Source organism: Pan paniscus, chromosome 1 (assembly GCF_029289425.2).
Source record: "Pan paniscus chromosome 1, NHGRI_mPanPan1-v2.0_pri, whole genome shotgun sequence".
NCBI lineage: Eukaryota > Metazoa > Chordata > Mammalia > Primates > Hominidae > Pan > Pan paniscus.
In genome coordinates, this window is record NC_073249.2 from 6,921,836 (window position 1) to 6,947,546 (window position 25,711).

Here is a 25,711-nt window from a genome sequence, read left to right on the forward strand (position 1 = left end):
ATGTTGGTAATTAAATTGATTGAACTGTACTGGTTAATAAGAATTAAAGCCCCCAAGAACAGGCGAACTATGATTTTTTTCATTGTTCACACAAATTAATATATTCAGAAGAAGAGATTGATGGATAAGATAAATTTCTGCTGCAAACCTTGCTTTCAGGAAATAGGTGAAAACCTTTCCAGAAATCTATAATTATTCATAGTGTTATGTTTCCCTTTGATATATGCTTGAGGCTCATTAGCATTCTTTTCAAAAGCTAGTGATTAATTTTATAATGCTATTAGGGATGCATATGTATGGGATAAATTATATTTTAGAAATAAGATAATGTTAAATACTGAATTAAAATAGTGGTTGCATTACAGGAAAGTCGTAGACATATGGGATTAGGCATAAACACGCAGCTTTAATGCAGGGCTTCTCACCCTTGAAGCTGTCAACATTGTGAGCTGAATAATTCTTTGCTGTTTGGGGGCTATCCTGTGCAATGTAGGATGTTTAGCAGCATCTCTGGCCTCTACTCACTAAATACTAATAGCATCCCCCTGACAGTTGCGACAACCAGAAATGTCTCCAGGCATTGCTGCACGTCCCCTGGGGATGGGGCAGTGGGTAGCTTGGGGAACTGAATGGACCCTAATTGAGAAACACAGCTTTTTTTTTTTTTATCAGTATTTTTTTAGAGGTCTTACCGGTGACATAGGGCAAGGAAAACAAATACATTTTGGAATAGAAGAAATAAAATTGCTTCAGTTTGTAGAGGCAATGATATTCTAGGAAAAAAAGAATCCCAAGGAATCTAGAAAGCAAATACAAGAAGTAATAGCGGGCTTAGGAAAGTTACAGTGTATGAGACTCCTAAACAAAAGTCAATTATATTTCTCTTCACTCGCAGCAAACAAATGAAAATAAAAATAAAAAAGCTGTTCCATTCGTGATAGTGTCAAAAATCGTACAAACAATAACAAAATGCTGAGAGATCAACAAATAAATGAATATATATGCCACATACATATGTCAATTCTTCCCAAATTGAACTATAGATCCAACTCAATTTCAACAGGATATACATATATGTATCTATATGGAGAAACACAGCTTTAATAGTAGTACATTTTGGTGAGGTTCTAGTTTTTAGGGTGGAAGATTCACAAGTATCCATTTTATTATGCTTTATAATCTACTTATAAGTTACATACATTCTCTTGAAGGTATACGTGTTTTATCATCAAACATATTAAAGCTGCTGAAAATATGCTTTTAAAACGAGGCTTACTGGAAATGAACTTGGAGATAAATTCTGTTTGATTTCATCATGGGGATTCATGGGGAATGTGGAACTTTATTTTCCATTTTTTAACCACAGTGTACTAGCATGTTTTCTTTTGTGCCATTTTGATGAGTATTTTGACAGGATGTTTATTTTGAATCTTCAGCCTTTGAGTCATTTACTCATGCAACCTGTGCAACAGGCTCTTTGCTAAAAATTGCTTGAGTTTTTAGGCCACAGCTAAACAATTTTAGTCTAATATTAAAAGCACACATATAAAAGTTGAGGGACTTCAAAAATTATGTATGCAGAAAATAAAGTACAACATTATCTGGTTAATACCATAAGAAAGCTTAGGAAAGAAAGAAAATCCTTCTGAAACAAGCTTAAATGACAAGTAATTTATGCCAAAGATTTAGAGGAACTCACAGAAAGTCATGAAACTGGTTTGAGTGGGACAGTGGTGGACTCCCCCCCATTTTCTCATTCATCATTTCTCTCTGTTGCGAGGACGAGGACAGTGTCTTTTTCACTCTGGTTTGCTCTCTCCTGGTGCTCCTCTTCCTCTCCTCTTCCTCTCTCTCTCTCCTTCCTTCCCTCCCTCCCTACCTTCCTCTCTCTCCCTCTCCCTCCTTCCCTCCCTCCCTCATTCTCTGAAGCTTGACTTCTCCTATCTTTCTATTATGTGGACTTGGACAGTCATGCCAACCTCTGTATGTGTATGACTTCCCCACACAGCTGCTTTTAAGTAACTTACTTTGTGGCTCAATTTTGAATTCCCAAAAGAAGAAATTTGGATGGCTCAGCTTAGGTTAGCGCCCACATTTGGTCCAATCAGCTGTGACCAAATAGAGACTACATGTTTTCACATGGGACCTAGGCTTTCCCATTCTGTGTCCTGCGGGTGCATCAGGTACTATTAGAAGGACGTGTCGTCAGGGAAGAAATGATGCACATATACGCTGCACATAACATCAACTCACAAATACCCTGTGAAGATTTTGTTTCCTCTTTACGAGGGAGACAGAGAACTGCTAGATATATGGAAGATAGATCTAGTTTATATCAATTCAAGAGTAGGTAGAATTAAACTTTCCTTATCTTCACTGGAATTAAATTCTTCAACTAGTTGTCTCCTTAAAGTTGCTCATTTCCTCCCATCTTCCTCGTGTGCAAGTGTAATGTGTAAATGTGAACATGCCATTGTTAAACCTCTTCAGAATCTAATATTCCATTTTGATAACACTAGTTATGCAACTAGTTTTAACCTAGAAACTAGTGTTTAACCTAGAGATAACAACAAGCTTCTGGAGAAGATTCGGAACGGAAGTGATAATAAATAATTCTTTAGCAATTTTACATGGGAATGGGTATCCTGGGATGCTGCATTAACTACTCCTACTCAACAAGTATCTGATATTATCTGTGAATTGTTTCTAATCAAAATATGAGTCTGGGAATTTTTAAGTTGATCATAAAGGAGTAGAATCACAAACACAGTCACGTCCTAAAAAGCATGTAACAGACGCACATCAAAGGATGGTCCCCACAGATCTGTACTGTAGGAAATTGGTGGTGACGTTTAGCCCTACCCATGTAATATCATCCACACATAAAGAACAGTGAAGAGGGCCAGGCACGGTGGCTCACGCCTGTAATCCCAGCACTTTGGGAGGCCGAGGCAGGCAGATTGCCTGAGCTGAGGAGTTTGAGACCAGCCTGAGCAACACAGTGAAACCCCGTCTCTACTAAAATATAAAAATCAGCAGGATGTGGCGGTGTGTGCCTGTAGTACCAGCTACTTGGGAGGCTGAGGCATGAGAATTGCTTGAACTCGTGAGGCAGAGGTTGCAATGAAGCAAGATCGCACCACTGCACCACAGCCTGGGTGACAGAGCGAGACACTCTGTCTCCAAAACAAAACAAACAAACAAACAGAACAGTGTTGAGGCCAGGTGTGGTGCTTATGCCTATAGTCCCAGCTACTTATGAGGCTATGGCTGGAGGATTGCTTGAGCCCAGGAGTTCAAGGCCAGCCTGAGCAACATAGTGAGACCCATCTCTTAAAAAAAAATTAAAAATTAAAACAGTGAGGGACTCTGAAATCTGACTATAAGGCAAACATTAGTGTCCTCAAAAAGAATAATCTATAGATGAGACAGTTACTAACTCTACCACATGGGATTTGGAACAGATCTATGATAAACAAGTTTAATGCTAGAAAGTCTTGGTAGAGGAAGGCTCTCAAGAGTATACTCCTTTTAAAATGTGTGTACATGCAATCAACTTGATTCTTCAAAGTAGTAACATTAATTTTCAACTCATCATGGCATTATACTTTTTTCTTTAAAAAATTTTTAATAACCTTTTAGTTAATATTTTCATTTTCTCTCAAATTTTAACACAGAATTATTTCTATTGAAATATGTAAGCACAAAATAAAGTACGATATTTTGGTTAATATCCTAAGAATAGTTTAGTAAAGAAACAGAACCCCTCCAAAACCGGGAACATTCTCTATTAAATTTCAATGAAGCATCTCTGTTACAGCTCAAAGGAGTTATCATGAGTAATTTGGAGTTTCCTGATTTTTAACATTTGACTTCCCAAGAAGCGTGTAAGACCTGGAGGTTAGCCACATCACTTTATCTTGATTAGTATGACCAATTGGGACCTGATTTTCACATCATCAGTTAGCATATTTGTAGCTTAACATTTCTAGTTCTGAACCTTAGCCTTGTTTGTTGTTTACGATTTAATTAGGACTGCCTGGATAGCATGAAAGTATTTTATAAAGCAACAATAGAAAGAAGGATATACTCTTGATTTATCACTTTTTGGTTTTGGCATCAAAAAAGATTATTTTGAGTTACTAATAATGCCTATGAATCATCAGTTAAACAAGTAGACGGTGGGGCCGAAAGTAGGAGGATCTGCAGAGATCTGGGCTCATCACCAGCAGCTGTGTGCAGCCATTAGGCCATGGTCCTGACGTGTCACATTGTGATGTATGCATCTCTCGGTTGACATCCGGAGATCTCTGGGCAATGGGTCAGGGGCTGCACACAGAGAAACTGACACATATTTTTTTTTCCTGTTAGAAAAGAAATCTATAAAAGCAAAAAATGGTTAATCATACTTAATATACTTTCAAAGCTGTCTTAAAAATATATTTAATTAAATGAAGCCAGATTTAAAGATATTTTCTGATCTCAGAAGTCTATAATATTTAAAGGAAAAACTTTATATAAATGTAGTACCAGGTTCTGGCAAGGATACAGAATGACTTAGACTAACAGATATTGCTGGTGGGAATGCAAACTGGTACAGACGCTTTGGGTAAACAGTTTGGCAGTTGCTTATAAAGTTAAACATATATTTACCATATGACTCAGCAGTCTCACTCCTAGGTATTTACCCAAGTGAAATGAAAACTACATTCTCGCAAAAATGTATGCATGAGTGTTTGCGGCAGCTTTATTTGTCATCACCAGTAAGTGGAAACTACCCAAATGTTTCTCAACTGGAGAATGGATAAGCAAACTGTGGTGCCTTCCATACAATGAAGTATCACTCAACAGCAAAGAGAAACAAACCACTGTTCCACACTACAGCACGAATGTGTCTCACATGCGTTATGTGTGGTGCATTCCATACCATGAAATATCACTCAACAGCAAAGAGAAACCACTGTTCCACATGACAGCATGAATGGGTCTCACATGCGTTATGTGTGGTGCATTCCATACCATGAAATATCACTCAACAGCAAAGGGAAACCACTGTTCCACATAACAGCATGAATGCGTCTCACGTGCGTTATGTGTGGTGCATTCCATACCATGAAATATCACCCAACAGCAAAGGGAAACCACTGTTCCACATGACAGCATGAATGGGTCTCACATGCGTTATGTGTGGTGCATTCCATACCATGAAATATCACTGAGCAGCAAAGGGAAACAAACCACTGTTCTACACAATAGCATGAATGGGTCTCACATGCGCTATTTGTGGTGCATTCCACACCATGGAACATCACTCAATAGCAAAGAGAAACCACTGTTCCACATGACAGCATGAATGGGTCTCACGTGCATTATGCTAAGTGACAGGCAGGATTCAGAGGGCTGCATACTCTATGACTCAATTTGTATGACATTCTTACAAAAGGAAAACTATAGGCACACACACACAAAATCCTGCTGTGTAGTTGCCAAGGGCTGGGGTTTGAAGAGGAAGTCACTGCAAAAGAAGCCTGGGGACGATGACACTGTTCTGCATTCTTTTTGCGGTGATGGTCACACGACTCTCTTTCAAAACCCTTATATGCCCAAAAGGGTGAATTTTACTACAAGTAAATTGTACCTTAATATAAATGGAAAATAATTTTCTTAAAACCTGTGGTTTTCTAATGGTAATTGGATTTAAAACCTGTCACTAACCTACATATTAGTTTTGAACATATTAACTATTTGGTAATGCGAAGCCTTTGTTGGCTCTGAATAGTCTAGCACAGAATTTTAGAAAAGGCTTCCTGTGAGCTGGTGATTCCCATGGAGAAAAGGAAACCAGTAACAAGACAAACAGGCTGGTTTTCAGCATTCTTTTGCATGTGGATGCTAAGCTTGAATAACCCCCGTGAATATTGATGAGCGGCTCTCATAAATTACTCCATGTTTCTTATGCATAGCTCTTGCTGTCATTTTAACATAATAACTCTTTAATATATAGGATCCCTGTTTTCTGGGTCATAAAAATAACTATAGAAAAAAATCTGAAGTGTTTCTGTTAGTGCTCATAAAATTGTGGCATTCTATACATTTTTAAAAAATATGTGACATTGTAAAAAAGCCTAAAATTATTTTAGAAGTAGAAATTAAAGTCATCTTTTCTATAAAAATTTGTCAAATTTTTAATGTAAATGGAAAGAATTTGATTTATTTATTATATATTGTCTGTATTTGCATAAATGTAATGCATGAAAAATTACTCTGCCCTTTTATCTAAATGTTCAGGCCTGTATTGCATGTCTTTGCTAATTGCAATTCTAACACAACAATATGAAATAAACTCAAATTTAGGTTATGCACATAAATGCAGTAAGTGGCATATTATATACTTTTTAATCATTAAATATGTTTTGTAGTCAGACAGCATTATATTTTAACCATCGCTTCCTAATACGTATTACATAAAGACCCAATAGGATGAAAATTATTTCTATAACCAACGAACAGATATATTCTAAAAATGCATGTAAATATAAATTCTCTTAAGTAAAATATTGAATAAACTGAGGGACATGTTAGACATGACTCTCTCTCTCTCTCTCTCTCTATATATATATACAGCTATTAATAAAGATAAAAGCATATGTCTTCAGAGATAGATGGAGCATCAATATTTAGATAGAAAAACAGGTAATTTGCAATGGGGAAGTGATAGTCCATGAACCATATACAAAAATATATATTTTTTCAGATGTATCATAGTTTCAGTGGATTTTCTTATACCACATACAGGAATTTATTGTGTCCTAAAATAGAGAAAATGAAGCATGCCATGTGAGAGTGTTGTAACATAGCTATCTTGGCACTGGGCACACAGGTATTCAATAAATGGGAATTACTAGCATTACATATTGCTTGATCTCTACACACAGCTCTGCTGGGGCCCTGGGCAGACTGTGAAGCCATTTACTGTCTTTCCTGCTCTCGGCCTTCACTTGGGGTTCCCTGATACAGCAGTAAGGACTCCATTTTCTGTTCTCTCAGCTCTTTGGTGCCCCTCCTGTCTGAGCAGCAGGACTGGAGCAGATCCTGATCATTTTAAAGATGACACTACTGTGCTCCGAATGTTTGTGTACCCCCAAATTTATGTGTTGAAATCCTAACCCCCAGGGTGATGGTATTAGGAGGTGAGAGATTTGGCAGTGACTGGGTTAGGAAAGCAGCAAAACCCTCATGAATGGGATTAGTCCCCTTAGAAGAAGAAGTCAGAGAGAGACCCTCATGTTTTCCACCACATGAGGACACAGTGAGGAGGCACCCTCTGTGAACCAGAAAGTCGACCTTCACTAGACACCGAATCTGCCAATGCCTTGATCTTGGACTTCACAGCCTCCAGAACTCTGAGGGATACATTTCTGTTGTGTATGGTGTTTTGTGGTAGCAGCCCAAATGGACTAAGACAGTATTTTAGTATGCCTGAATTTGAATCAGTCACTTGAGGTCTTTTATCCCTAATTTTACATAGCACAGCATCTGGTATATATTAGATATTCAGTAAAGCTTTGTCAAAGGAATGATACTTTTCCTTTGTAAAATAATTTTAGGCATCATTAAGTAGCTGCAGAGGCTCTGGCTGGAGGGTTACACACGACCATCATCTCTGAAGTCAAACTTTCTAGCTAAATTGCAAAATAACATGGTACTTTTAGAGCAGTGTAGATGGGGTGTGGGATGGAGAGGTACAAAGAGATCATCCCCAGTGGACTCTTCAGATTGACTCAGTGCTGCCTTGGGGCTGGGGCTGCAGGGGACCTGTGTGACAACAGATGAGGACTCCAAGAACTCATAAACAGTCTAATGCAAATGGCAACTGGCCATGGGGCCGAGTTTCAGACATAGTGTCCCACGCCAGGAGATGAGGGCCAGTCAGTGTCACAGAGGGTTCGAGGAGTTTCTAGGCAGAATAAGAAAGCAGGGGAAGGCTTGACAAGGTGCATGCTGACGTGGAATCTGAGGCCAGCACCAGGGTCACCTTCATTCTGTTCCTCCCAGAGACAAGAGAAGGTGCTTCCCTCAGTGCTGACCAGTTCATTGCTATTGGAAAGCATGGCCAGGTAAAGTGACCTGGGTCTCTGTTATGGGTTGAATTGCATCCCCCAGAAAGATATGTAGAAGATGTAATCCCCAGAACTGCAGATTGTGACCTTACTTGAAAATGGGGATTTTACAGATGTAATTAGTTAAGATCATACTGTAGTGGGGGGCCGGATCTTCATCCAACTTGAGTAGTGTCCTGATAAGAAGAGAAAATAGAGGTGTAGGGAGAAGACGCCATGGGACAACAGAGGCAGAGATGAGAGTGCTGCAGTTACAAGCCGAGAAACCCCAGAGATGAATGGGCACCACCAGAAGAGGCAAGGAAGGATGCTTCCCTGCATGTCCCAGAGGAAGTTTGGCCCTGCTGACACCTTGGTTTTGGACTTCTAACCTCCAGAACGGAGGATAAGTTTCTGCTGTTTTAAGTCATCCAGATTAGGGTACTTTGTTATGGCAGACCTAGGGAACTAATCCCGTATCTAAGGACAAATGCTCTGTTTATCTACTGAGGAACACTGGCGGCTGTGTCTGTGGGGCCGGCCACACCTCCGTGCAGATTTGGGTCTCTCCATACCTGCCAGGGTAACTACCCATTTTAGATATTCAGATTCTGCCATACCCAAGTTCCTCCTCTGGGATCTGCAACTCTTTTTTGGATGTTACTATTCCAGGATGGCTGGAGGCAGAGAAACATGTGCCCGCCACTTGTAAGACAAAGAAACTGCTCTACCCTCAGAGAAAATCTGCTTGGGTGCTCTCTTCCCCTCAGAGATTCTCTCCCAACCTCATAACATCTCTTTTCATCCTCCTGCCACAAGGAAGCTAGATGCATTGTTTACATTTTCCTAAGAGTTAAGCATTAAGTTCATAGTGTAAATTACTCTCCTTCCTTTCTGATATGCTGAAATGTATCCTTCTGCATACAGTCTTATGTGTGCCTGTGGTAATGAAGACTCTGACAATGAAGTGTGCCCCTGGAATACATCGTCTTCGTTAATAATAAATACCTGAAGACACAATAGCTTAGTTCATTAAATATATGCATATAGGTCTGTTATTTTTAAGGGAATAGACCTTTAGCAGAAATTTATTTAAATACCCTTGCATTGAATGGACTGTATGCTCCTTTTGAGAGGTTTGTAAATGCATTTGAAGCAGTAATGCATAAAGGCTTGACATTGGATCCTACCACATGAAGCCTAAAACAATTGGTCACATTCAGCTCTTCAAATATACTTTTGGCATTAACAATAGTCTGAGTGATTTAGTTAACCATTCAAGGTTGCATGTCAGTAAAGCTTGAATAATCATTGCTTAAATTAAGAACTGTCAGATACCTGTAATCCCAGCACTTTGGAAGGCCGAGGCGAGTGGATCACCTGAGGTCAGGAGTTCGAGACCAGCCTGGCCAACATGGTAAAAACCCCTCTCTACTAAAAGTACAAAAATTAGCCGGGCATGGTGGCACACGCCTGTAATCCCAGCTACTCAGGAGGCTGAGGCAAGGGAATCACTTAAACCTGGGAGGTGGAGGTTGCTGTGAGCCGAGATTACACCACTGTATTCTAGCCTGGGCAACAGAGTGAGACTCTGTCTCAAAAATAAAATAAAATAAAATATAAATTAAAAAAAACACTATCAGATAAAGATGAAGAAGAGATCAAACCCAGATTAAATAATAAAGGGAAGGAATGAAGAAGTAAAAGCAAGTGAAAGGTTCACAGGATGAAAAATGTATAGAAAGCATAATGAGGCCAACGTCTTATTGAGGAGAGCTGTGATACTGAACAAGACTGACCCTTATATTGATTGCAAACTGTATTAAAATTACTCAGAAAAGAAATCTGCATATGGTGTACCTATCTCACCGCCCAGATGGTAAGTGGTGCCGCCAGGATTTCAGTACAGATCTGAGTTGAGAAGCCGTGGTCTTGTCACTATATGCAAAACCTCTTCTGCCATATGCATAGGAAAAGGCATTTCCCCTGGCTTTTTCTTTTCTTTTCTTTTCTTTTTTTTAGTTTTCTTTGTTTTAGGGAACAAAATAATACCTTGGGGACCTTCTCTCCACCAAACTAACATAAATATTTAGCTTTCCTAAATGTCAATTGGGACAAATGGTGAACCATGAATATTTCCACTGGTAGGTGACTGACAGCCCAGGCAGGGCCTTGACGCAGAGGCTGACCAGACTGTCCTTGAACTCCTAGGAGCTGAGGTGACGTACATGAACATGACCGCTTACAACAAGGGCCGGCTGCAGTCCTCCTTCTGGATCGTGGACAAACAGCACGTGTATATCGGCAGTGCCGGTTTGGACTGGCAGTCCCTGGGACAGGTAAGCTTTCTACGTTATATAAACTCAATGTTTTGTCACCCTCAAAGCGACCACCTTCATAAAGCACGCTACTGCAGATAAGGATCCTAAAACCTACAGTATTTATTATTCTTAACTGTGTAGTTTTAAGAGGCTCATCTTCCTTTTATGTGAAAGGATAAACCTTTCCTTGTCAGGATCATCTTACAAAAAAAAGTAAAAACTGTTATTGCTTCAATGCTTTTGTAATTCATAGGCTGCTCCTAGATTCCTGAGAGCAGGTTGCTATGTAATTTACATCACCCAGACCTATATTTTCAGGATGATATTACATCATCTATGAGACAGGGGGAAACACAAAAATTCAGTAGAGAGTAATATGTCTTAGGATAGTAATCATTTGGGTTATTTCTTTAATCTCAAGATGAAGATGTTATCTTTCTCTTAACAAATGATTAACTTCAAATATGTTGAAAATACATTTTCACACACTTAGGATTTTTATGCATTGATTTGTGTCAGAGGCAATCCACAGAGGATTACAAAATCACCATCTTTCCATTAGTCATCCAGCGACAGGAGGTTCCTAGTCATTGGATGCTTAGGAAGACTAGCCAACCTTCTCAGAACATCTTTTTAAATCAACACTCCAACATACTCCCCTCCTCTTCCTCTCCACACCTACACACAGATATTGTCTCCTCCCCAGCCCATTATTTCCCCGCAGCTCTCAAAATTTGGGATCACGCTATTATACTTAATCATCTATCTTAAATTAGTGTTCCTTTCTTTTATGCTCAACTATGTGGAATTTTTCTTGGTCTACCTCAGTGTGACATAAAGCATTGCTTAGCAGGACCTATGCATTAGAACAGATTTTAATTTACCAAAGTTGAGGCTAACAATTACAAGAAGAATTATACATTTTCCAAGAGTGAAACCTATGTTATCAGCTTTATAGTTTGTGAAGTTTTCCAGTGAAATCAATGATTATTGTTATCAATTATTACCTTACATCTATGGTAAGTGGAAGAAATAATTAACAACAATAACAGTTTCAATGAATTGAGGCTTTCTCTATGCTGGGCATTTTTCTAAGCATGTAAAGAGTATAACCTCATTCCATTTTCACAGTAATTCTTTCTTGGAAATACTCCTCTTATAACTTTATCTTGCAAAGGAAGAAGCTGAAACTTAGGTAAGTAACTTACCCAAGGACACTTTTCAGGAAGTGGCAAAGCTGGAACTCAAACCCAAGCCATATAGCTCTAAACGCCTCACTCTTATTTCACTAATCTTTTAAAATAAATACATTTAGGAAAAAATTATTTTCTTTATCTTCCTGGGGTGCTAAGTTACAGATTTTTTCTCTCACCCTTTTCTTTAACAAAATCTAACAATGCAATTAATCAAGAAACTTTTTACTCACTGGAATCTTTCCAATTGCAATCCATAATGATATGGTGGTCATAGGATGCCAACTACTCTTGCTCAATACTTGAGCTCTGCAAACTCACTAATCTCTGGGTTGAACTAGGAAAACTAGGAAGTCAGTATGTGTTTGCTTCTATAGACATACATCAAAGATATTTCATCTTTAGTTCCAGACCACTGCAATAAAGCAAGTCACACAAATTTTTTTGGATTCCCAGTGCATATAAAAGTCTAAGTGTGCAGTAGCACTATGTAAAAACAAATGTGCATACCTTAATTTAAGAATACTTTATTGCTAGAAAATAACAATCATCTGAGCCTTCAGATGTAGATGTAAGATTTTTGCTGGTGGAGGGTTTTGCCTCAATGTTGATGGCTGCTCACTGATCAGGGTGGTGATTGCTAAAGGCTAGGGTGGCTATAGCAATCTCTTAAAATAAGACAGCAATGGAGTTGGCCACATCAATTGACTTCCTTTCATGAAAGATGTCTCTGTAGCACGTGCTGCTGTTTAAAAGCATTTTATCCACAATAAAACTTCTTTCAAAATTGGAGTCAATCCTCTCAATCCCTTCCACTGCTTTATCAACTAAGTTTATGTAATATTCTAAATCCTTTTTATTTCAACAATGTTCACAGCATATTCACTAGGAATAGATTTCATCTCAACCACTTTCCCTTGCTCATTCATAAGAAGCAACTCCTCATACATTCAAGTTTTATCCTGAGATTGCAGCAATTCAGCCACATCTTTAGGCTCCCCTTCTAATTCTAGTTCTCTTGTTATTTCCATCACATCTGCAGTGACTTCCTGCACTGAAGTCTTAAACCCCTCAGAGTCATCCATGAGGGTTAGAATCTACTCCTTCCAAACTCCCATTAATGTTGATATGTTGACCTTCTCCCATGAATCCCAAATGTTCTTTTTTTGAGATGGAGTTTTGGAGTTCTGCTCTTGTCGCCCAGGCTAGAGTGCAGTGGCAGCTCACTGCAACCTCCACCCCCCAGGTTCAAGTGATTCTCCTACCTCAGCCTCCCAAGTAGCTGGGATTACAGGCATGTGCCACCACGCCCAGCTAATTTTTGTATTTTTTAGTAGAGATGGGGTTTCACCATGTTGTCCAGGCTGGTCTCAAACTCCTGACTTTAGGTGATTCACCCACTTCAGCTTCCCAAAGTGCTGGGATTACAAGTGTGAGCCACCGTGCCTGGCCAACAAATGTTCTTAATGGTACCTAGAATGGCGAAGCCTTCCCAGAAGATTTTCAATTTAATTTGCCCAGATCTATCAGAGGAATAACTGTCTATGGTAGCTATATAGCCTTCCAAAAGACTTGAAAGTAGAAATTACTCCTTGATCCCTGGGCTGCAGAATGAATGTTGTGTTATCAGACATGTAGACTACATTCATCTCCTTGCCCATCTTCGTCAGAGCTATTGGGTGACCAGGTACATTGTCAATGAGCAGTAATATTTTGAAAGGAATCTTTCTTTCTGAGCAGTAGGTCTCAACAGCAGGCTTAAAATATTCAGTAAGCAATGCTGTATTCAGCAGTACTATCATCCCAGCTTTGTTCCATTTATAGAGCACAGGCAGAGTTGATTTAGCATAATTCTTAAGGGTCCCACAATTTTTATGATAGTAGATGTGTATTGGCTTCAACTTAAAATCACCAGCCTCATCAGCACCTAACAGAGTCAGCATGTCCTATGAAACTTTGAAGCTAAGCATTGAATTCTCTCCTTTCTAGCTATGAAAGTGTGTGGGGGTCTGACCCACAGACCCTAACCCAGCGATGGATGAGAGACATACGCTGACATAGATATTTTGCCTGTCAGTTTGGCTGAGGGTCCAGGCCACTCACAGACACCGAGGAAGGTGCTGTAAAGAAGGTGCTGTAAAGAGTCGTGGCCCTGAACAGCCAGCGAAGCTCGCATTTATTCAGTATAGATTAAATGACAAAGGTCTTGAGTAAACACCACTAGAGGGTAATTGACATTGCTGATTTCCCAAGTAGAGAGCAATTATGCACCTGAGGTTGATCAAAGGTTGGTCTTAGGACCACATGAGTAAACAAGCTATTTAGATAAAATACTCTACATTCCTTTGTATCTGTGCCCCAAGCTATTAACTCAAGTTAAGGATTAGGCTGCTTTTAGCCATAACTCTATCCTGAAACTTTTGCAAAACCTTCCAGCCTTCCAAGGTTTGTGTCTCTATTCTATAACTTCATCTTAAAATTTTTCCCACCAGCCTGACTGAACTCCCACATCTCCCCCTTTTCTGTTTTTTGCATTGGGTTCTGTTGACTGAAGCATACAGCTGTGTGCAGCAACAGGTCTGTCGGGCAAGGTGGTCATTGCTGTTATTCTGACTTTGCATCCTAGAATTAGCAAATAACATAAGACAATCATGAGTATAATTAGCAACATTCTTTTCCAATCAAGGAGTGACCTGCAGCATTACTTGGCACTTCAGTTTGATGTGTGCTGTTACTAAGGAACCCCGCTGGGGGTATGTTAACCCCTTCCAGCCAAGCAGTCATGTTGTTAGAAGCTGGGAAGGGAGTGTCTGCCCAGATAATGGGCAGATTTTCAGATAAATCTGAAAAAAAGGCAGATTTAGAAGATAAGCTTAATAGAGTGTAGCAGGTACAGGTAGCAGGTAAAGTGAGAGAATTTAAAAAGATTAATAAAGCATAGTAAGGAACAATTATCTGGAGTGAATGGTGTCTGTGTCCAGAGCAGGATTCGCTCAGTCTTCTGACTTGTCTTCTTCAGCATTCTGTCCAGGGCCTGTGTTGTCCAAGGAAGGTGCATTGTCTGGGGCTGTGGGTCCTGTAGGGTTATTTTCTTCATTTCTGGTACCGGGTTAGGTCCTAGCCATGCCATGCTATGGTTTGATGCGTCGTGCTAGAATCCAAAGAGGACCCGAGGGGGTGTGGAGACAAGCATACCTTCTTCCCCATGTTAATAATTCATTTGGACCACACCATACATTACTGTTCACATCTTTCCATAAAACTGCAGGTTTTATGTCTTGAGAGGTTTTAGCAAAGTGCATATCTACAGCTGATTGAAATGTGTCATCTAAATTTTAAAAATTAAGGGTAAATAAGGCTTGTGCCAATAGTGTTGCAGGGTCTTTACCCATATTCCCCCCTTTTTGTTTTTTGAGCATATTTTTAAGAGTTGAATGGGCATGTTTTACTATGGCTTGTCCTTGGGGGTTATACGGGATGCCTGTGGAATGTTGGATATTCCACATGTGACAAAATTGTTGGAATTGTGAGTTGGCATAAGCTGAACCATTATCAGTTTTAATTTTTGTGGGCCATCATATAAATGCAAAAGTTAAAAGAAGATGTATAGGCTGGGCACGGTGGCTCACACCTGTAATCCCAGCACTTTGGGAGGCTGAGGTGGGCAGATCACGAGGTCAGGAGATCAAGACCATTCTGGTTAACACAGTGAAACCCCGTCTCTACTAAAAATACACACACACAAAAAAAATTGGCCAGGCATGGTGGCAGGCACATGTAGTCCCAGCTACTCTGGAGGCTGAGTCAGGAGAATGGCGTGAACCTGGGAGGCAGAGCTTGTAGTGAGCCAGGGTCTCACCACTGCACTCCAGCCCGGGCAACAGAGCAAGACTCCATCTCAAAAAAAAAAAAAAAAAAAAAAAAAAAGGTGTTAAAGACATATCGAGTGGACTCTCAAGGAAGAGCATGTGCACTAATTAGATGAGTGTTGGTATCAATGGCTAAATGTACACATCTTAGTTTTCCAAATTCAGGCATGTAACATCTGTTTGCCATAACTAATTAGGTTCTAATCCTCTAGGGTTAACACCTGTTGACGGAGGGGACGTGCCTGTGAGCTGGCAATCTGGGCATTGTAGGATAATTTGTTTAGCCAGTCTCTGGGTAAGTTGAAATTGTTTAGATAAGTTTCTCCAGTGTTGGTGGAAAAATGGATGCAATTGCATGGCTTAGTCTAGCAGTGATATCATAACCTGAAGGTCTGCTTGATTATTGCCATAAGCCAATGGGCCAGGCAGTGAGCTGTGGGCTCGAATGTGTGTAATAAAAATAGGATGTGTACGTTGATCTAGCAATTGCTGAAGTTGAAGAAAAAGAGCACACAGGGTGGGCTCCAGAGTGGACTTAATTAGGGCTCTCTCAAGGTTCTGAAATAAATAAACAGAGTAAGCAGAATCACTAACTATATTGATGGGCTAAGTGGAAAAATTCTCCAGAGCCAGTATCAGGGCCCCAGTCTCAGTTCTCTGAGTGCTAGTAGGCCCAGATAGAGTGATGGAATTATGTGGTCTCCACCAAACTGCTGCTTTTGCATATTTACCTGAACCATCAGTAAACAGTGTTAAAGCATTAGGTATGGGAGAGTGAACTATTTTTGTAGGCAAGATCCCAGGAGTACGAGATAAGAAATGAAGGAGTTTATCAGCAGGAAGGACATGCTCTATTTGTCCTGTATAATCAGAGAGAGCTATTTGCAGATCAATAGATGCTGGCAATACTGCTTTGAATTGCTTTTTACTTAAAGGAATCCTGAAAATATCAGGATCATAACCTAGCAACTGACAACATTGTCTGCGACCTGAATGGATGACTTTACTAAGTAACTGGATATAGGGAGAGAGTGTTTTAGTCCCGGTATGTGAGCAAAAAAAACCCATTCTAGAAAGCGCAGTGCTGGGGGGTCATCTGTCCTACTAACCCTCCAGGGGAGTGTTTGGTGGGAAAAATAAATAACTGGATGGAATAATGGGTGTCTATGCAATCTAGTTGCCTCTGAGAGATGGCTTGTTCTATTTTCTCAATTTCCCTTTTTGCTGCAGGGGTTAACTCTCTGGGAGAATCCAGGACTGTATTGCCCTTTAAGATAGAAAACAGGTTTTGCAGCTTATAAGTCGGAATGCCTAAAGTGGGGCAGAGCCAGTTGATATTGCCTGGTAATTTCTGATAATCATTTAAAGTGTGTAAGTTGCTAGTATTTAACCTTTTGAGGTCTTACTGACCGGGAAGTTAGTATGTACCCAAGATATTTCCAAAGAGAGGACATTTGTGCTTTTTCAGGTGCAATAATTAAACCTTTTAGCTGTATTCTTTATGACAGAGGTATGTAAATTTAAAAGCATTAGTTCCGTCGGGGCTGCTAGTAAAATATCATCCATAAAATGAATAACCTTACAATCAGGAAATTCTTTTCTACTGGGGAGCAAAGCTTGATTTACATGATACTGACACATGGTAGGACTGTTTAGCATTCCTTGAGGAAGCACTTTCCAATGAAATCAACAAGCTGGCCTTTCATTATTGTAAACGCAAATTTTTTTCTGTCCTGTTCTGCTAGGGGAATCATATAAAAACAGTCTTTTAAGTCAATAACAATTATAGGCCAATTGTGAGGAATCGCCACGGCGGAAGGGAGCCCCTGCTGAAGGGGTTTCATAGGTTGCAAATTGGCATTAATGGCACGTAAGTCCTACAAAAGTCTCCATTTACCAGACTGTTTGGGAATGACAAAAATGGGCGAATTCCAAGGACTATTTGATGGTTCTACATGTCCAGCTTTTAATTGCCCTTTTTCTAATTCATGGGCTTTCTGTAATTTCTCTCCCTTCAAAGGCAACTGTTCTACCCAAATCATATCTTGAAAGAGCCACATCATGGGTAGGAGACAGATAACAGTGGCCATTATCAGAAAGAGGTTTTTTAAATGTTTAAATTTTACTCAAATCTTAGCATAGAATTACAATCTGGGATGTCGCTTGTACATAAGGAGCACACGAAATTTTGCCACAGGCTGGAGAGCTGGAGAGCTGAGCAGGCAGGCCCCAGGGCAGCAGCCACTTTGCACCTGCTTAGGCGCTGTGCTTTGTCTGTGCTGCTTCTTTCTGTACTGCTCCTTCCCCGACCCTGCTGCCTGGCGGCTGCTGCCTGCATGTGCCTCCTGCCCATCCCCAGCAGGCTAGCTTCTGCATGCTGGGCCTGGCTCCTCATTGTGTTGCTGCTATGCAGGTCGAGTTCCTGGGAGCATTTGTTGGCTCCAGGTCTGCAAGCCTCCCTGCTGCTGAGCCTTTCCTTCTGCCCACCGCTCGCGTGGTCGCGCAGCTCTGGTCTTTAATGTTTTTTCGTATTTTAAAATAAGCGTTAAAAGAAATGGGTTTATACATCTGATTGTCTTGTTGATCTTGCATTACTGGGCAGGCAAAGAGCTCCCCTTTTAATGCTGCTTGCTTAAGACAGGGTCTCATCGCTGTAGCATATCCCCTGTCCTTTTTCCTATCTACTGGAGGAGGCGGCTTAGGCAAAACCTCCGTTTCCCCTTTTTTATTTTGGCCTGGTGATATCTGGGCTGAGGGAAGAGGTGGTAAAGCAGGTGATGGTTCTTCCTCCTTCTCCTTTTTAGGCTCTTCTGTGTATAATGGAACCAGGGCTGCCCTAACTAAGGCCCATAGCATGAAAGATGATACTGGGACCTTGCCCTTGCACGCGATGTTTAAGATTTCTCCCCACTTGTTCCAGAGCTTTACGTCTAGCGTGCCTTCTTCAGGGAACCATGGGTTTTGGGATACAACAGTTTGCGTTAGGTCCCTTAATTGAGCCTGCCAAACTGAGGCTCCACTAGCTTTAAGCAGCTGTTTCAATACTTCTATATACTGTTTCTGTTAAGCTGATAACTGTTGTCCTGTGATGAAACCCTAGCCTGAATAATCCCCTGTGAACTTGGAAATCCTGAGCAGGCACCAATGACTTACTGACTGTGCAGTTCCTTTTTCACCTTCATTTTCGGGGGGTCCATCGTGATCCTTTTGTAGCGTTACTCATGCAGGGCGCCACTTGTGGGGGTCTGTCCTACAGACCTCAGCTGCATGACGGATGAGACAGGTACTCAGACACTGATATTCAGTGAAAGAGCAGGCCAGGGGGCGGCCGGCACCAGCAGCCGAAGAGAGTTTTGCAGCCCCTCCAAGCTGGCAATGCTTGTATTTAGTACAGATTTAATTGGCAAAGGCTTTGAGTCAACCCCTGTGGGTAATTAACCTGGCTGCCCCCACCCTGGAGAGGGCCATCCTGCCCACAAATGATCAAAGATTGGTCTTAGGACCACATGAGTAAATAAGCTATTTAGATAGAATACTTTACATTCCTTTGTATCTGCACCCCAAGCTACTAACTCAAGGTAAGGATTAGGCTGCTTTTAGCCATAACCCTATCCTGAAACTTTTGCAAAACCTTCCGGCCTTCCAAGAAGGTTTGTGTGTATATCCTATAACTTCATCTTAAAATTTTTCCCACGAGCCTGACTGAACTCCCACAAAAGTCCTAGATGGCATCTTCTTCTAATAGAAGGTTGTTTTGTCTACATTGAAAATCTGTTGTTTAGTGTATCCAGCTTCATCGATGATCCCAGCTAGGTCTCCTGGATAACTACTGCAGCTTCTCTATCATCACTTTCTGCTTCACCTGGCACTTCTATGTTACAGAACGGTTTCGTACCTTAAACTTCATGAACCAACCTCAGCTAGCTTCCAGTGTCTCTTTTGCAACTTTTTCACCTCTCTCAGCCTTCACAGAGTATAAGAGGGTAAGGGCCTCGCTCTGAGTTAGACTTTGGCTTACGGGAATATTGTGGTTTTCACACGCATCCGTATGAAGAGACCACCAAACAGGCTTTGTGTGAGCAATAAAAGCTTTTAATCACCTGGATGCAGGCAGGCTGAGTCCAAAAAGAGAGTCAGCAAAGGGAGATAGGGGTGGGGCCATTTTATAAGATTTGGGTAGGTAAAGGAAAATTACAGTCAAAGGGGGATTGTTCCCTGGCGGGCAGGAGTGGGGGTCACAAGGTGCTCAGTGGGGGAGGTTTTTGAGCCAGAATGAGCCAGGAAAAGGACTTTCACAAGGTAATTCATCACTTAAGGCAAGGACCGGCCATTTTCACTTCTTTTGTGGTGGAATGTCATCAGTTAAGGCAAGGACCGGCCATTTTCACTTATTTTGTGGTGTAATGTCATCAGTTAAGACAAGGACCGGCCATTTTCACTTCTTTTGTGGTGGAATGTCATCAGTTAAGGCGGGGCAGGGCATTTTCACTTCTTTTGTGATTCTTCAGTTACTTCAGGCCATCTGGGCATATACGTGCAAGTCACAGGGGATGCGATGGCTTGGCTTGGGCTCAGAGGCCTGACAGTGGTTAGATCTATCTAGACCGCTCAAACTTTCTCATGTCAGCAAGAAGGCTGTTTTGCTTTCTTAACATTTGTGTATTCACTGGAGTGGCACTTTTAATTTTCTTCAAGAACTTTTCCTTTGTATTTACAAGTTGGCAAACTGTTTGTCTTATCTTGGCTTTCTACATGCCTTTCTCACTGAGGTTCATCATTAAGAGCTTTTGATTTAAACTGAGAGATGCAGTGGGGCATGGTAGCTCATGCCAGTAATCCCAGCACTTTGGGAGGCCGAGGCGGGCGGATCACCTGAGGTCAGGAGTTCGAGACCAGCCTGTCCAACATGGTGAAACCCCATCTCTACTAAAAATACAAAAATTAGCTGCACGTGGTGTTGGGTGCCTGTAATCCCAGCTACTCAGGAGGTTGAGGCAGGAGACTTGCTTGAACCTGGGAGGCAGAGGTTGCAGTGAGCCAAGATTGCACCACTGCAGTCCAGCCTGGGCGACAGAGTGAGACTCCATCTCAAAGACGAACAACAAACAACCCACAAAACTGAGAGATGTACCACTCTTCCTTTCACTTGAAACTTAGAGACCAATTGTAGGTTTATCAACTGTCCTGATTTCAATATTGTTGTCTTAGGAAATAGGTGGCCCAAGGAGAGAGAGAGAGACAGGGGAACAGCTGGTCTACGGAGCAGTCAGAACACATGCAACATTTATGGATTAAGTTCTCCAACTTAGACGGGTGCAGTTTGTGCTGTTGCCATAGTAACATCAAAGATAACTGATCACAGATCACCATAACAGATATAGTACTAATGAAAATGTTTGAAATATTGTGAGAATTACCAAAATGTGGCATGGAAACATGAAGTGAGCACATGCTGTTGGACTAATGGAGCCAATAGACTTGTTTGAGGCAGAGTTGCCATAGACCTTCAATTTGTAAAAAATGCAATGAGGCACAGTGCACGAACACAAGGTATGCCTGTATGTTCCTCACCTCGCGTCAGGTGCTCCCCTAGAATTCCTGGCTGCAGGGAGTGCTGTGGGAAGACAGAGAACACCACTGCAGGCTTTCCACACAGGGGTCTGGATTTGTCTGCGAAATTCAGGAGCTCCTAAAAACACCACGAAGGAAATGAAAAGTACCGTGCTGACAAAGCAAACAGAAGACTAACCAGCGTGTGAAGCCGAAAGAAAAGAGCACAGCGGTCTTCAACCCACAGGGCTCTGGAGGCGGGATGCTGAAATAGGAGAAGCCAGGAAGGAAAATGTGAAAACCATGTTTTTAGAAAAAGTCACATTTATACTTTTCAAACAAATCCTCTTAAATGAACTATTAGCCTGAAGTTGAAGGTGGGGTTCAATAGGTTTATTGGTCACAAGAATCTGGCATCTCTGGGGAGGACTGATGTTCAAATTGTGCATTTTAGCATGATTAGAACAAACATGAATAGCCCTATTTAAACTTCATCAGTGTGTATTTTAATCTTGGTCTGTCTTTATTGTGAAAGAATTAAAAGGTTTATATGAAAACAGGCCATCTCTTGGGGTACAGGTTTATATATGAAAACAGGCCATCTCTTGGGGCACAGGTTGATAGGGTTAGATGAAAACAGGCCATATCTTGGCGTACAGGAGCACAGGGGTGGTATGATGCTGGTGATCAAGTCAGATAGTGACCCTGTAGCTTAGCAACCTCCCCAGACCTTCTCCTGTAACTTGGACAGGGAGAACAAACTGACCAGCCAGCCCAAGATCTGCTTGTTATCTGGAATCACTGATGCATCTAATCTTGGAACTAGAAATTATATCAGAGAATAACCAGCATAGTATTTTCCAAGGTGTGTGTTATGAAATGCTGTTTCAGTGAGATCGTTATGGTCATTACCTGAGAAAGGGAGGCTGCACTGCCTAAGACAGAGACCCTATGGGTTTAATTTAAATGGGTTTCTTCGTCATGGAATTTCTCAGAGCCTGTGTATGCTAATGTGAAGCCAGCCCTGGTGCTAAATGAGTGGTGTCAGCTATAAGTATTCTGGGACTTAGGAGGAGGAAAATCTCTGCAGACCAACAAGTGAGGGTCACAGAGAGAAGATGGAATTTGAGCTGCACCTTAAATGATGAGTGAGCGGGGTGAGCTCACCTGTGCAGGCATGCTGAAGAAAGAAAGAGATCCTGCTTATTAGCTGGGTGTGGTGGTGTGTGCCTATAATCTTAGCTACTTGAGAAGTTGAGGCAGGAGGATCTCTTGAGCCCAGGAGGTCAAGGCTTCAGGAAGCCATGATTACACCACTGCACACCAGCCTGGGTGACAGAGCAAGACTCTGTCTCAAATACATATATGTATGTATGTGTGTGTGTGTGTGTGTGTGTATATAAATATATATGTATATATAAATAAATATATAAATATGTATATATAAATAAATATATAAATATATATAAATATATATAAATAAATATATATAAATATATAAATATATATGTAAATATATATGTAAATATATATAAAACATCGATTTCCATAAAGATGGATGAAGAAATTGTGGCATGTCCATATAATTGCAAACTACTTACCAATGAAAAAAGACAAGGTGTTGATGGATGAATCTCAAATAAATTATGTTGAATAGAGTGGGAAAAAAAGAAAGGTATTCTAAGTAGAAGGAACAGAGTGAACAAAGATACAGAGTCGGAAAGAAGCATGGGGTGTTGGAAGATCTGTGAGCAACTTCTTGCAGGCGCAAAGCATCCCAGTTGTAAAGCCTTAGAACATAGAACTGGAAAAGGCAAGAATAAGCTTGGGACCAATGCAGATGCCCAGGGTAGGATGTGGAGTCAGACCTACAGGCCAAGGGGGAACTACCGAAGACCTGTAATCAGAGCCAGGACCTGACAGCACTGGAACAAAGCTAGAGAAAGTGCCCAGGTGAGCAGTGGGGAAAGCGGGGAGTGGGCTGATGGCCATGATTAAGGAGGGAGTGGCAGGGCTGAATTATGAGGGTGTGAAGGTTAATTTAATGAGTCAACTTGGCTGGGCTCCGGTGCCCAGTTGTTTGGTCAATCATGAGTCTAGATGTTGTTGGGGAGGTATTTTCTAGATGTGATTCACATTGACGTCAGTAGGTATTGAGTAAAGTAGGCTCTGCTCCATATTGTGTGTAGGCTTCATCCAATCAATTGAAGTGGAGTTTCCCAAACAAGAGTGGGGTTTCCCAAAGAAGAAGGAATTCTCCTCAAGACTGCAACATATAGAAACCCTGCCTTAGTTTCCACCCTGCCTGCTCTGCCCTGCGGATTCTGAACTTGCAGCCCCCACAATCATATGTGCCAATTCCTTAAGATAAATCTCATAAATCTCTCTTTCTCTGCATGGATCTGCTTATATGCACTTTTTTTCAATAAAAATTACACTGAATATGCCTGCTTCTCCTTCCTCCACCTCTTCTACCTCTGCCATTCCTGAGGCAGGAATGCCAACCCATCCTCCTCCTCCTCCTCCTGAGCTTATTCAATGTGAAGACAATGAGGATGAAGATCTTTATGATGATCCACTTCCACTTAATGAATAGTAAATATATTTTCCCTTATGATTTTCTTAATAACATTCTCTTTTCTCTAGCTTACTTTATTATAAGCTAGAGAAATATCTAATACACAGTACATGCAAAATATGTGTTAATTGACTATTCTGGTCAACAGTAGGCTATTAGTAGTTAAGTTTCTGGGCAGCCCAAAGCTATACACAGATTTTTGACTGTATAAGGATCAGTGCCTCTAACCCTCACATCGTTCAAGGATCCACTGTACATATGTATTCATATCCTGTTGGTTCTGCTTCTCTGGAGAACCCTGACTAATACAGATGATGACTATGAGATCTGGAAGTAACATGACATGGAAAAGACCTGGCAAGAGCTGCATCATAGTGACTGATGGGCTGTAAGAACTCAGCCAGAGGGAGTAGCCGGCAGCACTTTCAGCCTCTGGTGCTGGGCCAACTGAGAGAAGAGCCATATTGTCAACAGAAACAAAGGATGTCAGGAAGAAGGGGTAGTTCTGAGGTTCAGTGGACAGCTGGAGAAACAGCAAAGAGATTGACTGATATGGATACTTTTAATCTAATAGCTCAAGCACTTGAGTAGTGATAGTTCTTTGCTGAACCTAAAGCTACTGATTTCATCATAGCTGCTATTTCTGACAATAACTATTTCATGGGACGCCGATGAGAGTCACACTCCCTCTGCCTCGCCAAGCCCAGTCATTTCTTTCAGGTCTTCCTGCAGTTGAGGTCATAGCCTGACATTAACAAGGAGAAAGGGTGCTAATGCTTAAAGCACCTTTGATTTCCTCCTCTTGTCCCTTTTTCTTTCAATTAAAAGAACAAAGGACTGAGGAAGTTTCAAAGACCCAGTGTATGTGGCAGTGGGCAGGAGGAGGTCACTGTTGTATAGTCCATCTGCCATCCCTGCTCAGTGCTGGTACTGAGCTGATATTTTTCTCAGGATTTACGAGTTTTGAAAGATATGTTTTACCTCCTAGGAAAGTATTTCATTGGTAATGCAGGTAACTGGATACCAGAACCAAAATGAAGCAAAGTAAAAAGCAATTCAACTTCAAATACAACAGAGAATAATTAATATTCCTTAGGAAACATGAAATGAGGGAAAACAAATGATTAATTCTCTCTGTGTTGATATAGAAGGTTACCTGGGCTGTTTAGAAAGGTCATTTTTGTTTGCATGTGCATCTTAAAACAAATGAGGGGTGGAAGTCTCTTATCTTTTACAAAATATATGGATTAGCAGACTGCATTTTGAATAACAAAATCATGCGTATTTTCTACAATTTTTAAAGGGACAATTTGGCAAGTGTTATTCAAAAGAAGCATAAATAGAAAATCCTCTTTTTTACTCTCCCCAAACCATTTTATTGTCTGTGGCAGTCTCAAATTATATAATTACTTGAAGAAATAAGAGCATCACTTAACCTCTCCTATTTGTGTTTCCTAACATGAGGTTTTCATCAGGAGGTCATTCCCAAGTGAAACTTATTTACTTCTGAAGTTTTCCTGGATTTGTCCCTCCAACCCCTGCTTCCTGAATATGTTCTAAATGGCATGATAGTCTGAGACTTGCTTATATGACATGTCTCAAAATCTCTATCCCGGTCACATCTTTTTTCATAGATATAGTCCATTCCATTAAAGTTCCTCTTAAAGCCCCCCAAATTCAAATATGATACTTTATAAGCAGCCTGCCCATTGTGGACTTTGGCTTTCAGTAACATACGCACTATACATCTGAAAACAGAAGCTAAATCTAGATTTGCTGTTTTGCCAGCCTTATTCTTTTTTTTGGCTGTTACTAAGCTCTTTGTTTGGCAGTATAACATAGTGGTTGCAGTCAGATAGAACCGAAATTGATTTTTTCCCTACTCCTTAATATGACCCAGGGCAAGTTATTTCACATCCCTAAATTCCATTCGCTCATCTCTACAACTGAGCTAATAATACTGACCCCCTGCAAGTGTTAGGGGGGCCAAATGGGAGGCTAAAACAGACCTAGCGCCATCACTGCAGCATGGTTACAGCTCAGTAAATTATAGCCATTTGAGTTGATGACTAGGAAACCTTCTTCCTTTCTTAGTGAGTTG

General features: G+C 40.9%; 1 protein-coding gene across 7 annotated transcripts in view; it reads left to right on the forward strand.

Moving 5' to 3' along the window:
- Positions 1-25,711, forward strand: part of PLD5 (phospholipase D family member 5) — a 446,454-nt gene that overhangs the window by 299,083 nt on the left and 121,660 nt on the right. For all 7 annotated transcript variants that reach the window (XM_055096799.2, XM_034949839.3, XM_034949846.3 and 4 more), the window contains one exon: positions 10,311-10,438. In XM_055096799.2, coding sequence (XP_054952774.1) covers positions 10,311-10,438 — 128 coding nt within the window. The remainder of the gene's footprint in view (positions 1-10,310; positions 10,439-25,711) is intronic.